General features: G+C 41.1%; 1 protein-coding gene across 3 annotated transcripts in view; it reads right to left on the bottom strand.

Annotated features, from left to right (window-relative positions):
- msh3 (mutS homolog 3 (E. coli)) overlaps nucleotides 1-13,528 on the bottom strand; it is a 37,283-nt gene that overhangs the window by 13,230 nt on the left and 10,525 nt on the right. For all 3 annotated transcript variants that reach the window (XM_053871319.1, XM_053871320.1, XM_053871321.1), the window contains 6 exons: nucleotides 12,814-12,982; nucleotides 12,638-12,702; nucleotides 10,985-11,101; nucleotides 10,734-10,841; nucleotides 9,194-9,308; nucleotides 8,774-8,931 (listed from right to left, as the gene is read on the bottom strand). In XM_053871319.1, coding sequence (XP_053727294.1) covers nucleotides 8,774-8,931; nucleotides 9,194-9,308; nucleotides 10,734-10,841; nucleotides 10,985-11,101; nucleotides 12,638-12,702; nucleotides 12,814-12,982 — 732 coding nt within the window. The remainder of the gene's footprint in view (nucleotides 1-8,773; nucleotides 8,932-9,193; nucleotides 9,309-10,733; nucleotides 10,842-10,984; nucleotides 11,102-12,637; nucleotides 12,703-12,813; nucleotides 12,983-13,528) is intronic.

The following is a 13,528-nucleotide window of genomic DNA, read 5'->3' as shown; positions in this document are numbered from 1 at the left end:
AAACAATGTACAGCTGGACCACAGAGTTCAAAGCAGGCATAATAGCTCTGTGCGCTGTTCATTTGTCTGTCTGTTTTTGATCATGTTGGAAACATGCTGTTATTAACTGCCACACTCGTTCCCACAACTGCTTTGGAAAGCATTAGTTTGCCATTGTTCTCCTTTCATTAATAGAGGAAGAGCCAAGGACACCGGTCCTGGAAGTAACAATAGTGCCACGTATAACCTGGACAGCAGCAGCGAGACTTCTAAACATCACCTCAGTGCTATCACTTGTCATGTTGGTGTGTTCAGGGCAGTTCTGACTGGAAAGTTTGACTAAACAAGCTCTGAAGCAAAGCACTCGTGTTGCTGTTTCACATGTAATTCCATCAAGGCTTGATTTTGAGTTCATTGAAGGGTTTTTTGACACTATGTTTTTCGCTTTCACAACATGCTTTAACCAAATAATGAATCAAGTCACGTGTTGGTACCCGGACAAGCTAATGTATATCAAGGCAATAGGCAGATCTAAATCATCATAAATTTGATTTTATTGAATGGTTTTCAACATCTTGAGTTCATGGCATGATTTCATCCAATTCTATCTATCAGAGAAGGACAGATGAAGGATACATTAAATGAAGAACATGGACTAACTTGCCAGGCCCAATGTAGTGAGGATAGCCATTAGCAGCACTAGTGTTTATCGCGTGACAGCAGAAAACTCTAAAGCGGAGCAGTTTCATGTTTCACTGGGCAATAATGTACAGTACTTCAAGATGGAGCGTGACCATGAGGTGTCTCTGAAAACAGGAGATTCCAAGCAAACAGGCAAACTAACATAGGTTTGTGAAGGTGTGCTGTCATAAATATGTATGATATAACATAAATCTATTTGCTGTGAGTGTATCGATTATTCATTGCAGCAGAGAGCGCAACAATGCATTGCCATATTGATTTTTCTCCTCCCCTATTCATTAGCATATACAGTTCAATCATCTACCAATCTATTCATATCCAATATCATGGCTTTGTCTCCTTCATCTACGATTATATCCATTTAAATCAGGATTTGGATCATCAACATCTGTATCGCCTGTTTCAACATCCATACCTGTGATTGCATCTAAGGACATCTACTTATAGTGAGCAGTCTGATGTCATTCATTTTCATCTACATGCTCCTAGAAAAACAGAGAAGAACGTTTACTCGAGTCATTTACTCCACAGTAAAAATGCTAGGTTTTTAATCACAAGAAGTAAATCTGCCTCCGATCCAACCGGTCCTCACGCGGCCTGTATTTTCATACGTCTGGCCAGAATGTACGACTTGAGTTGTGCAAAGAAAAGACTTCAGCCATCATGACGTTTCTTTTGGGATTTTTCCTCAAATAGCATGATGGAAACCGTCATGTTCATGTTCACCTCTGTGATGCGTTGTGTGTTATCTGTTACTTTGTTTTAATATGTTTGAGAGTCAATCTTTACAAAGATCTTATGATAGCGTGGCAGCATTTTAAGCCTTGCCGGTGCACCATGTGACGGAAACCCTTGTGTCAGTACAGAAAGTCTGATATGGACACCTCTAAAGTCACCTTGGTAAATGTAACTACATTCAGTAAGGAAGAAAGTTTGGAAGCTTCATGAGGTTTTCCTTACATTTTGAACTACAGTGAGAAACTTCTTCAGCAGGGATGAATGCTTCACCCATTTGAATACATCGGACAAATATTCGGTAAAAAACACCATAGACATTTCCTATGTAGCTTCATTTACCTCTCAATGTATCCTGCAGAGAGCAATCTTTCTTTTGTCATCATCATGAAAGCGCTTAAATGCAGGACCCCGGGCAGAAGTCACAAAAAGTCACAAAAGCAACCTGTTGCAAGCGAACGTCAATGTCAACGTGAAGGAAAGGCTACCAGCAGTGGTGAGTCATCGGAGAGAAAGTCGATCTCTGAATGGATCGCTCATGTCTGTTTTTCACCTTTAAGTCTCTTCACTGAACTTCAGTGAGTTGAACCTCACAATGAACTGCAAACAAGGCCTTTCAGCACTGCCATTACCATGGTTACCGCACACTCGAGTGGGGGAGGGGCGTGGGAGACATGATACTGCATTCAATCAACTATTTTTTATTTAAGGAATTGCTCCGACTCGAGGGAACTGAGGACGACAGGGACTGTCAGGTGAGAAGACGAAAACAAACGGGTGGCATTTAAACATGCGACTGGGGGATGATTCTGAGGGGGAAAAAAGCATGTGAAAAAGACTTCATGTCATAGCATTTTCGAATAAGTCCCAACACTGACCGCGGAATACCTTTACCCTCATCATCATCAGTACATAAAGACCTGGTCATAGAGATGCTAGTCTACCGTCTGTCCTTTCACTTTCATTAATCCCATCAGGAATGTAATCATAACAAAAGGACCTTTTCGTTTTATCTGATTATGTGTAATTCCTACCAATTCCTGGAAAGATGAGAGTGAGTAATAACGTGGTATTAACTTTAGCAGTTTCAACTCAGTCTTCTTTTAAACTTGGGCATCGTTCATGAGTAGTAAAAGCTCAATGAGATGCCAATGCCTTCTCATATATATTCAGTTTCAACTGCATTTGATGTTTGTCCTACAAAGAATGTCCGGTCGAACAGTCGGCTCCCACATTCCGTCATCACTTCTCATTGGGTCTGTTTAGTGAGAAGTGTGGAGACGTCTTGACTTAACCTTTGACATCTCCTCAGTTTGCTCTATGAGAAACAATACAAATATAAAGGTACAATTCTATGTATATGAGAACAACATTACCCTACTTAAACAACGCCATGATATTTAAGAACAGACCTGGACTAAGTGCAGCCACCTAAAATGTGGCCCTCATGAGATCACAGTAAAACCATGAATCAAGTCATGATTCCTACAGTGTACTAAAATCTATCTTTGGCTATTTTAGTTACTATTCAATGCTAATTCAACTGTAGACTTCTTTGCTTGAGGACTATCACATTTGTATTTCCACAAAGTTGCCATCCGCAAAAATGTATAAATAATAAATCATTTTAATTATATCAGTCAGGTGATGCTGGTAGCATCATTTATGAAACCATTCATGAAATGTTTTTCATATTTCAACAGAGCTATTACGGACATTAGGAACTGCACCTTTAAAATGCATCACAAGTTCAGAGTGAAAAATGGCGGGGAGTGGAGGCTTTGCAGGGATGTAGTCGTACTTCTGGCTCTGCTGAGATGCCTTGAGCAAGAACCTGAGAAACATGAAGGCCTCACCAGGGATGCTTCTTGCCTACAAGAAGTCTAGAACTGACGACCTTCGCCTACAACAAATCCAGTATAAAGTCAGGTTGGTCTTTTAGACGAAGCGGTTACAACATGCAGAACATCAAAAGCGCCCACTGAGTGTGTGTAACACACACCAACACACTTGCTACCGAGGTTCTCTGGATCTCTGCCCCTTCTCTTTGCCAATGGAAGCTTTTTCTGATGAGAGGTGAGCTCTAAAGACTCAAGTAAAAACAAGGACAATTAACTGCTTTCAGTCCTTGCTGCACTAAAGGCCCCTTTCAAAACAGAGTTTTGCATTATGCTCCCTTTTGCTGTTTCCATAACAACCATGGAGGGATGAAAGACTGCGCTCTATAACCTTCAGGACTTGATGCTGGCGAGAGAACGCGCACCGCACTGCACATATGCATCAGTCAGTCAGGAAATGCACAAAATAAGTGTGAATGAAAACACAAGAAAAGCAGATTTCGATCACTCTGTTTCTCCTCATCGATAATCGATCATGAGAATCAGTTGAGACAGGGTATCCCATTAGACACCCACCACCGTCTCATTACCACAAACCCACAAACCCGGTTCATTCCTCTCTGGTGAAACTCACAAGCCCATCCATCTCCCTCCCGCTAATAAACACACGGCGTCTCCCACACACACCAGATGAAGACGCCGACCGCTGCGTCTATTATGCATGCCACAGCAGAGGGAATTGATTGAGCGTTTATTATCAAGACAAACTCTCTTCTGGCTCTTCAGAGGCGCTTTAATGCAACAAGGAAGTCCAATTAGGAAGTGGAAAGGTGGGCTGGAGGAGCAACTAGATGGCGGGTGAAGCGCTTGCATGTGTGATGCCGCTGAAGACGGTAATGAGGCCTAAGTGGCATTACTCCACCCAGACAGACCGTTTAGTTTCCACCTCATTGAAACTGGAAGGACCATTCTACGGTCATTTATATACGGCTTCTTATTCTGCTATTGGGATCCATTACAATTTGGTAAATAAAAATGAAAACATAAACTACTTTACGATAAGTTAGGGATATTGCTAGGTCCTCATCGGATTTCATACGTCAATGAGAAACCTGTGTCTTTCATGCCATATACAGTATACCTAATGATAGTACATCTCACCTAGTCATCCGCTTCAGTAACAATGAAATGAAAATGGTAAAGCACTCGTGTCAATAACTTATTGTGAGTAGTGAATGTCTGCCTCATTCTACATGTTACATGTTTGACATTGGGAGATGAAGAGGTGAGTGCAGGCAGGGTGGAACTAATGGAGAACACTGGCAGAGGTGATCTGAGACAGAGTGGCAGCTAGAGAGAGGGGGGCAATTAACAGGACAGCAGGGGTCACTGCCATGATGTTTGGTTTGGACAAGACTCCAGAAGCCCAGAAGAGTCAGAGACGACGATAATGAGGTTGTCATTGGGAGTTGGTGTCATCGACGAAAACGATGACGAGATAAATGTTGTCAATGTCTCACTTTCATGAGAAAATCAGTCCAATAAACTTTTCATATTTTATCTGCACTTATTATTAAACAGATCTGTAGCAGTCTGTAAGTGCAGGGAAAATGCACCATATGACTGGTTCTGTCCAGGTGCCTTGAAAATTGAAATTACACTTTCAAGAAAACAACCACATTTTTTTTTTACTCAAACAGATGCGCAACAGTCTGATTTTAAGTGTCTGTTTTATCAACACCACCTGATACTCACTGTATTGACAGGGTTAAATAGAATGCCATGACTATGTTGGAGAGAAGATGTGTGAAAGGAGAGGAGGAAGGGTTAAGGTGGACATGAAGAGGATAGATGTGACTGCTAAGTAAAACTAAAATAAATTCATAGACCTTTGTTCTCAGTGTTACAGTGATGATACAGAGTTAATCCATGTTTTGACCAGATTGTCGTAGCATTTCACATCAATGCAGATTATGCAATGTTACTTCTCAGCTCTTCCAAAAGGTTCACACCTTGGTGAGAGAGTGTCTGACTCAGCTGGTAGCTAACCAGAATTGTGGTGGTCTAAATGAGAAACAGCTTACGTGTGCTGCTGACGGACCCCCGGCTCCCGCAGGGTTAATTCATAACAACATGCTTAAACCAACACGAAAAAGCGATTAGAGACATCTGGAAGTCATTAAGTCTAATTGCATGGAGTCGTCGATGCAGAATTACGAGCGCCGGGCTTCAAGTCCAGACCATCACTATGTGAGTCTTCATCAGTGCAAATCTTGGATCTTGAGCTGGAGTTCTACTGAGGCACTTTCTGTGGCTTCTTAAAATGAGAGATGAGCAAAAACTTCGATCATCACTTCACATCCCACACGAGCCAGAAGGCTCATTTTATCTGTCACTTCATGGGACCTTTTCATGAATTGTTCCCGTTTCATAATAAGCCAAAACATTACGACCAGCATCAATGGACGAGACAACTTTCTCTTTAGCAGAAAAACCTGAACATGGGTCAGCAGAAGGAACGCACCCTATAGCTGTTTAATCATACCACTGCATGGGTGGTTTTCAGAGTATGTGTCAACCATTCAGGGCGGCACGGTGGAGCAATGGTTAGCACTGAAGGTTCTGGGTTCAAATACAACTCTTGACCTTTCTGGGTGTTGCATCCGTTTTTTCTGGGTACTCCAGTTTCCCCCCCACAGGCCACAGACACTCTAAAATTGCCTGTAGAAAGCATTATGTCAATGAGAAACCTCTGTCTTTCATGCCATATACAGTATATCTAATGATACCAAGTACATCTCACCTAGTCATCCGCTTCAGTCAGGGTGGCCAAATGTTTTTGATACATTCAATTTTGGTTATGTATGAAAACCATAACCATAAATGACCAGACGCCACCAATCCGGCAAAGTATAATTCATGACAATATGATGTTGCCAAGCCGCATCATCCAAAGTGGCAATATGCATGTAACTAATGTTTCAGTGCCAAATACATCACTTATCTGAACCGGCATATTTTCTATCTGTACATATAAAATCTGTCATTTTTTTATTGGAGGCTCGCTCATATACTGTAGCATGACAAACAACTGTAATATGACATTCTGTACTTCTGTTGAGAACAGGTCACCCATTTGGCCTCCACAGGGCCACCAGAGACAACAATGTAAACCGAGAAAGACAAAGAAAGGCGCACAGTCCAGTAGAGCACTGGAGCAAAGAAAATATGTAGAGCATGCAAGAACATCTAATGCAGGCTTCATTTAATTTGTTTCTCAAAAAGACTTCATAGTTGAATCTGGATCACAGGACTAAACTTGGCTCCTCCCACAATTCCAGGAGAGCTAAACTTCGTGGTTCGTGAAAGACATTCTGCAATTGTAATCAGTACGCTGCAAAACAGATTTTTAAGAAAATAAAAACACTTGTTTCTAATAAATTAAATTTATTAAATATTACATTTAGTTTTCACCCAAGCAAACTACGTTTGAATGTCACAGATGAAAAACTAGATGACTTTTCTTATTTTAGGACTAAACTCCATTTAAAAGGGCCCTAATATGCTCTTCCATGCTTCAAGCGTCAGCTAGCAAGATAAAAAGTATTACCTTGACATATACTGTGAAAAAATGAAGGGCATTCAATTCCAAGTAACACAATAAATATGGCAGATTCACAGATTCTTTTTTCCTACAGAAGTCATTATGCCATTAGAACTGATGTCAGGAAAGCTTGTTCATGTAGCTCAATCAAGTATTCTATAGGAAGAATTCTGTTTACGTGCTCAGAAATGTGTTTTGCAGATTACTGGAACAGTAATTTGTACAAACAAGGCGAGTGGTTCGGCAATTATTATTGCTTCTTTTCGGATACATTGGCAATTAATAGTGTGTATACTCAGTTCAGAGCATTTTGAGCAAGGCAGCCACATTGGAAAATTTAAACAGAAAAACGTTCACAAATAATAGGGGTGAGGAAAAAAAATGATATTGCAATATATTATTGCGTTCTCTGTCGCAATAAATAATCTACACAGTGATAGCAAATATCGCTATTCCATTACAACAGACATAGTGGATTACCAACATTATTAGTTGTTACAATTAAAAATCCGTATTTCCCGTTCACATATCCTAGTTTGACCCTTTGCTCGGAATGTTACTGTATGTTTGCATAGATTCCTAATAGTCACGCTATGGCATCTTGGCATCTGGAAACGTGAAGACTATCATAGCTGATATACGTTCTTTGAACTGCGTGGCGCAAGATTTGAATGTGATATGTGCACTCAACACTAGATGGGAGAACCACTGCTACTCACTTTTGTCATGTTATTCATGTTCATGCACGTTAACTTGTCCAGCAGTACATTGCTTATATTTCCAAGACTGGTGGCTGTGAAGCGCTATGCTGATGGATATGTACAAATTTCTTTGTACATTGAATAAATGCATCATTACATGATATTTTCCCAGCTACATTTTTTTGTTTCAGTCATATATATTGTGATGTATCATTGATGGAATTTATCATCACATATATCGTGTATTGTGGTATTATTGTTATCGTAAGCCACATAATTTTGCCCAAATCAAAGCCATTCAGCATATTCCTGTCTTGGTTTTGGCACTCCATGTCTTCTAGTTTGCCCCCAAGGATCTTCACCTTTGGCCGATGAAGTAATGCATAGTTTACAAACACATGAAATCAATTCAGTAACCTGTAACTTTGTTTGCTTGGTGCTCAGGATGATGTCATCCCTTAATCAACTTGTCTTCCCTTTGTGCTCCAACATGTACGCCAGTGTTCCAATAGTTCCAGTGTCTCTGTGACAAATCTAATGTCTAACAGGGAATTCCCAGAGGGCATCTGGAAGAGCTCCACAGTAAACTCTGCTGTAGTGTGCTAAAATACTTCAAAGAGAAAGCGATATTCAATTTATGGCAGTTGTGAATTCATTCTTAAAAGTTGACCGTTTTTGCTTCATTGCTGACAGAAATAGAGTCTAAATTTCATTAAATATAAAATGCATCAAGCATCATGTGTTTATTCACTCAGTCAAACATGTACATCACCACACATACACACTGACATTACCTCAAACCACACACACAATGACAGTAACAAGAAGTCATGCTATCCGAGTACGCAAGACCAAAAATCGAAACCAGTATTCAAACAATAGTTTTGAATGGTTTGCACTTGTGGTTGTGTCTTCACACATGGCTCTTATATTTCTATTTACATTTGTGTTTTGAATGCAATGTGTTTTCATTTTTACACCGTATTGAAATGCCTCCCTGCTGGGTGAGGTCACCCAGAGACAAATGCGAGTATTTTCCACCACAGCTGCAGCTGATTCTTCCTCTCGATTCTGGTTCTGAAAAACTCCATCTCAGTGACAGAACTGAGGCCTCTCCACCTGAGCTACCCACCATGCCTTGAAAATGTTAACCACCTGGGACTGTTGTGGAGTCCAACCAAAGGTGTACATGGTGAAGGACTCGGGTGTCGTACCTGGTGTAGATGCCATCCAGAATTCCCAGCCGGGCTTCATGACACGGGACATATGAGCCCATCTGAGCCATGATGCACATCAGCGCCACCTGACGAATGTAGGAGCTCTTCCCTCCCATGTTGGGGCCAGTGATGATCATTGCTCTCCTGCCATCACCCTGCAGCAACACAACACAGAACCAGTGATAACGGGGAACAGAGTACTCTCATGCTGTCCTGCACAGCAGAGCAGGTGGGTGGATAGAAAGCTTTGGCGTTTGCCTATTGGCTTGTTTCTCAGTGGCAGGATTAACCTCCACCCACTGGAGCACCGAGCCAGGAAGTGTGTGTGTGTGTACATCTACTGAAATTTGGTCCTGTCTCATCACAGCAGAAAGAAGGAAAGAAGACATCTGTTTTCAAGGCCGGTCATGTTTGTACCTGCAGATCCGTGTTGTTGGGAACATACTGGTTATTCTGGCCCATCAATAAGTCGATGGCTGGATGTCGTCCGTCCTTGATGAGGATCTGGCGGCGGCCATCACACACCTCAGGCCTTAGAAGACATCTTAGTCAGTCACACACGCACACAACAATGGAACAATCTAATTGAAAGCACAGCTGTGGTTTAAACTGAGCAGTTTTTTACTCTTCTGAGTTTGTTTTTTATATTGTATCCTTAACCAACCAGAAGCTACTAGGCTGTGTCTTAAAACAGCTGAGAAGAATTGATTTTTTAAAAATGTGTCACAGTTTTAACCTCATACAGCACTCAGAGCAATACAATTACTACTACTACCAATCTAACTTTTATGGCCCCGATACCTGGGCTTTGGGTATCGACTGATACAGATACCAATCTCATACCAATGTAAAAGTATACAAGTATTCCTTCTCGCATAGAAGTATCCCTTCTATGCTGTGGGATAACACTGGTCATTCTTTGAGTAAAAGGTAAAATTACTTCATATGGAATTATAAACTGGGTATTTATTTAAACTGTTGCCAACATTTTGCACATGTTGTGTATCGCTATTGCAGTTGTCCGTAAAAAGGAGGGTGAAACATATCCACACAGTTGAGTTGAGTATCTGCAGTGAGCTGCTGCCATTTTATCATGTCTGACGTCAACATGAGCATTAAACATAAAGTTTAAATGCCAAGATCAGCTTCCTGGATTGGTCCTTTTTCACGACACCCAATCCCACTTTAAGAGGTCGGATCGATGCATCCCTAAATAGTACTTCAGCATTTTCTAGTTTAGCATAACCTGATCATTAACCCAAGTCACACCGATCTTCCTCACCATCAACAACATTCTTTCTAAAACACCCTCCATGTGCCAAAACCATCCAGCCTCTAACTTCTCCACATGAGCAGCCCCTCTATCCTGAAGTTTTGAAACTTACATGTTCTGTCCATCAGCACAATCTCAATTCCTATGTTCCCATCACAGATGTTTTGGTGGTGACATCACATTATAAAATCTGGTTGGAACTGGGGCACTGAAGAATGTCCCCTGAGGAATAAAGTTAATGTGCAATCCACTTGTGTTATTCAGACTGATGAGTTAGTTTGTCTTTAATTCTCAATCGAAAAGCTTCCAATTCTTCAAGTCCATTTTGTGTAATCCACACTGAGAGTTCAGCAGCTAAGTTGAGATAATGTGAAAGAGCTAGAAGACGTTAGCGCACGGGCTAAAATGTACAGATAAGGCCAGGACCGGATACATCGAAAGAGACGCCGACGCTCTGAAAACACTTGACAACACTTCAATTGTAGGAAATCTTCTAGAATAGAGTGTGTTCCGGGATGTGAGGAGGAGAAATGTTGGCGTCTCACTGAGCACCCTGTTGAGGCCGGGGCACTCACCCACACACAGCCTGTCTGAGACTATAGGACATGACGTGGGACACACTCCAACAGACTCAACACACATATTGTCTTGCAAGTTTTTACAGTCATCATGAGAGGACATTACCTGCAATAGTCCCCTTGCTTCGCCACCTCAGCCAATGAGAAGAGGCAGTCCATGGTTGCTAGGTGACTAATAGCTCTCTTCATGCTGTGGTAGTGCTCCCCGAACTGTCTAGAGAGACAGACAGAGGAAGGAAAGAGGAGTGGAAATGAACGCAAGAGCTGGCAATCACTCGAAACAAACAAACTCCAACAGAAAGCTGTGACTTTCCATCTTCACAGCAGGTTTTTAATTTAAGTGAGTGTGTGCCGTACTCTAGAAAATCGGTCCACTCCTGCTGACAGTCCAGCTGCAGCTGCTCTCGAAGCTGCTGAAGCTTTTTGTAGCGATCCAGGAGGAAGGGAGACTGGTACCTGCCCACCGTCTTGGTGCTGCGCGAGAAGTTGAACATAGTCCGGTCATAAAATCACGCAGTGCCATGTGGACCTCACTGATGCACTCACTTATCATGACATGTGTTGTTAATTTTGGTTTTTCAACCATTAACATCAACTAAACTGTCTCAACAGCTGTCAATAAGATGGGGATCTTCATGCAGTCAGGTTCTTTTTTTGACATACTGGAGCTGACCCTGGGGAAAATTCAGCCAAGTGGCCCTTTTCCAGCAAACAAATGGTCCATCATAACACATCATGCATTTGTTGTATGTATCGCATATTCATAACTTTTACCGTTTATTTACTTACATATTGCGTCACTCTTCCCTCAGCTTATCATATTTATCATTCATGTTTAATTGAATTACATATTTTTCGAATTTCATGCTATTAAAAATATTTTCAGAAATCATACTTTAATGTTTTGCTGACAATTCCTGACAATATATTCACCACTTAAAGTTAAAACATATTGGTAACACTCTAGATTGGGGGAGACATATAAACTATGAATAAACTAATTACTACGGTTAATACTTGGTACTTGTGTTTGAATGAACTTTTTGTGGGGAAAATCTCTAAACACGACACTAATCAATACTTTATTATTATAAATTACTGGCTAATGTACTGTCAATCCACATATGAATAAGTAGTTTATTAAGGGTAATACACATTCATAATCTATACAGTGTGACCTAAATATACAAATCTTATGCATATGTCCTTGTTTTACTATTTTATTAAGGATTTCTCCAGCTCAACCAAATCGAAGAAAAAAAAAAACAAAAAAAAACGATAGTCGCATTAGAAATGTTTCATGTGCCGCACACAGTTTCAAATCTCTGTGCATCAATTAATTTACACTTGAACTCTGCCACAGATTTTATATAAAGAGAAAAACACGTTAACACCAAATGTCAGTGTGTCTTTTCCTACAGACAGGCAAACTCTGATACTCAACTTGCAGTCCACAGATATCATGCTCTCAATGCAGAGAAAGAATGACAGCCATGTTTTTCATTGTCATCATTTAAGACCATGTATCTCAAAACAATGAATACTGCACCCTTAGTATGAACTATGTGAGTCATGACGCAGACCGTCAAATGACCCGCTTTACCTGCCGCCTGGGATTAGCTCGAGCCTTCGCCCCCTCGTGACTTTTTCTCGCTTGACCTTTGAAATTTAAATACTGTCAAGTTGTAGGACATTTTCACCATCAACATGAGGGGAAGCTCACAGTGGGAACACAGACTTGTTAGATGTTGCATTATTTTAGTTTAACAAAGATGAATTAACCTGAGAGACAGAGAATGAGATGTCATGATGCACAGATGTTCAGACCTATGAGTGATGTTTCTTAGTTAATGCCAATTTCACCTGAAAAATATGGAAACTGTTGTGGCTTTGCCAACATTTAAACCCCAAATCGTAAAATGAGTTATGTCAAATCCTGTTATGAATATGAAATCATTTGAGAAGCTGCTCCACAGTGTAAGCGTGCATGCTGTTCGTGTGAGTGTGTACCTACTGACTTTGACCCAGTCTGAAGGAACAATCGACGACACTGAGTTCTTCACTTCGATCAGAAACTGGTTTCATAAGAGGAAAACTTTATTGGCACAGATACAGACACACACAAACATTTAAACGCAGACTCTTTGTCTCCTGCCACATGCCTTCTGCACACACACACACGTTACCTCCTGTCCAGAGACGGTAGTGTAATCCAGAGCAGGAGCCCTCAGGATCAGTCTAACGTCTTTGCGGTGGTCCTGGATCTCAGAGAGGACCCCCTGGATCTGACCCCTCCTCTGCTTCAGCACCGGGAAGTCAGACAGATCAGAGAACAGCTCCGTCTTGTTGCCAGACCTGCAGAGTCCAAATGTGACAGCAGCTGAGAACTTGTCACAGGCAGCAGATTTTTGTGAAAAATCTTGCTGTCAGCAATCTGCTAAAGAAATGACACGTCACATGGAGACATTTGGGAGCTTTCGAAAGACAGAACTCCTCTGCTTTGTGTCTTGAATCGACAATAGAATTGACAGAAACACTAAGTGAGCGCCAGAAACTATCGTGGCATGAGTGCCAGGAACGGAAGTGACCTCAGAAACAATCTAAAATTTCCATAACAACCAGGAAAACATCACCAACAAGGCACCTTCAGGTCAACTGAACCCCTCCTCACAGTCACAGAGTGCACCCGAGGCACCAAGCAACAACTCAAGTTGGATCATACCATGATCTCTGTCACACATTGACCAAGATACATATTATGTATCACGTCAGAAATAGTTTTATAAAACAGAAAAGCACAACACCTGATCAGTAATCAACTTTCCTGATGTCCACTAAATAATTTCACTCACAATCCTGCAAAAATGTGAACACCAATTGAAACCTCAATAATCAGCATTC

This window comes from Synchiropus splendidus, chromosome 7 (assembly GCF_027744825.2).
Source record: "Synchiropus splendidus isolate RoL2022-P1 chromosome 7, RoL_Sspl_1.0, whole genome shotgun sequence".
Lineage (NCBI taxonomy): Eukaryota > Metazoa > Chordata > Actinopteri > Syngnathiformes > Callionymidae > Synchiropus > Synchiropus splendidus.
This window is presented reverse-complemented; position numbering and strand designations above follow the sequence as displayed.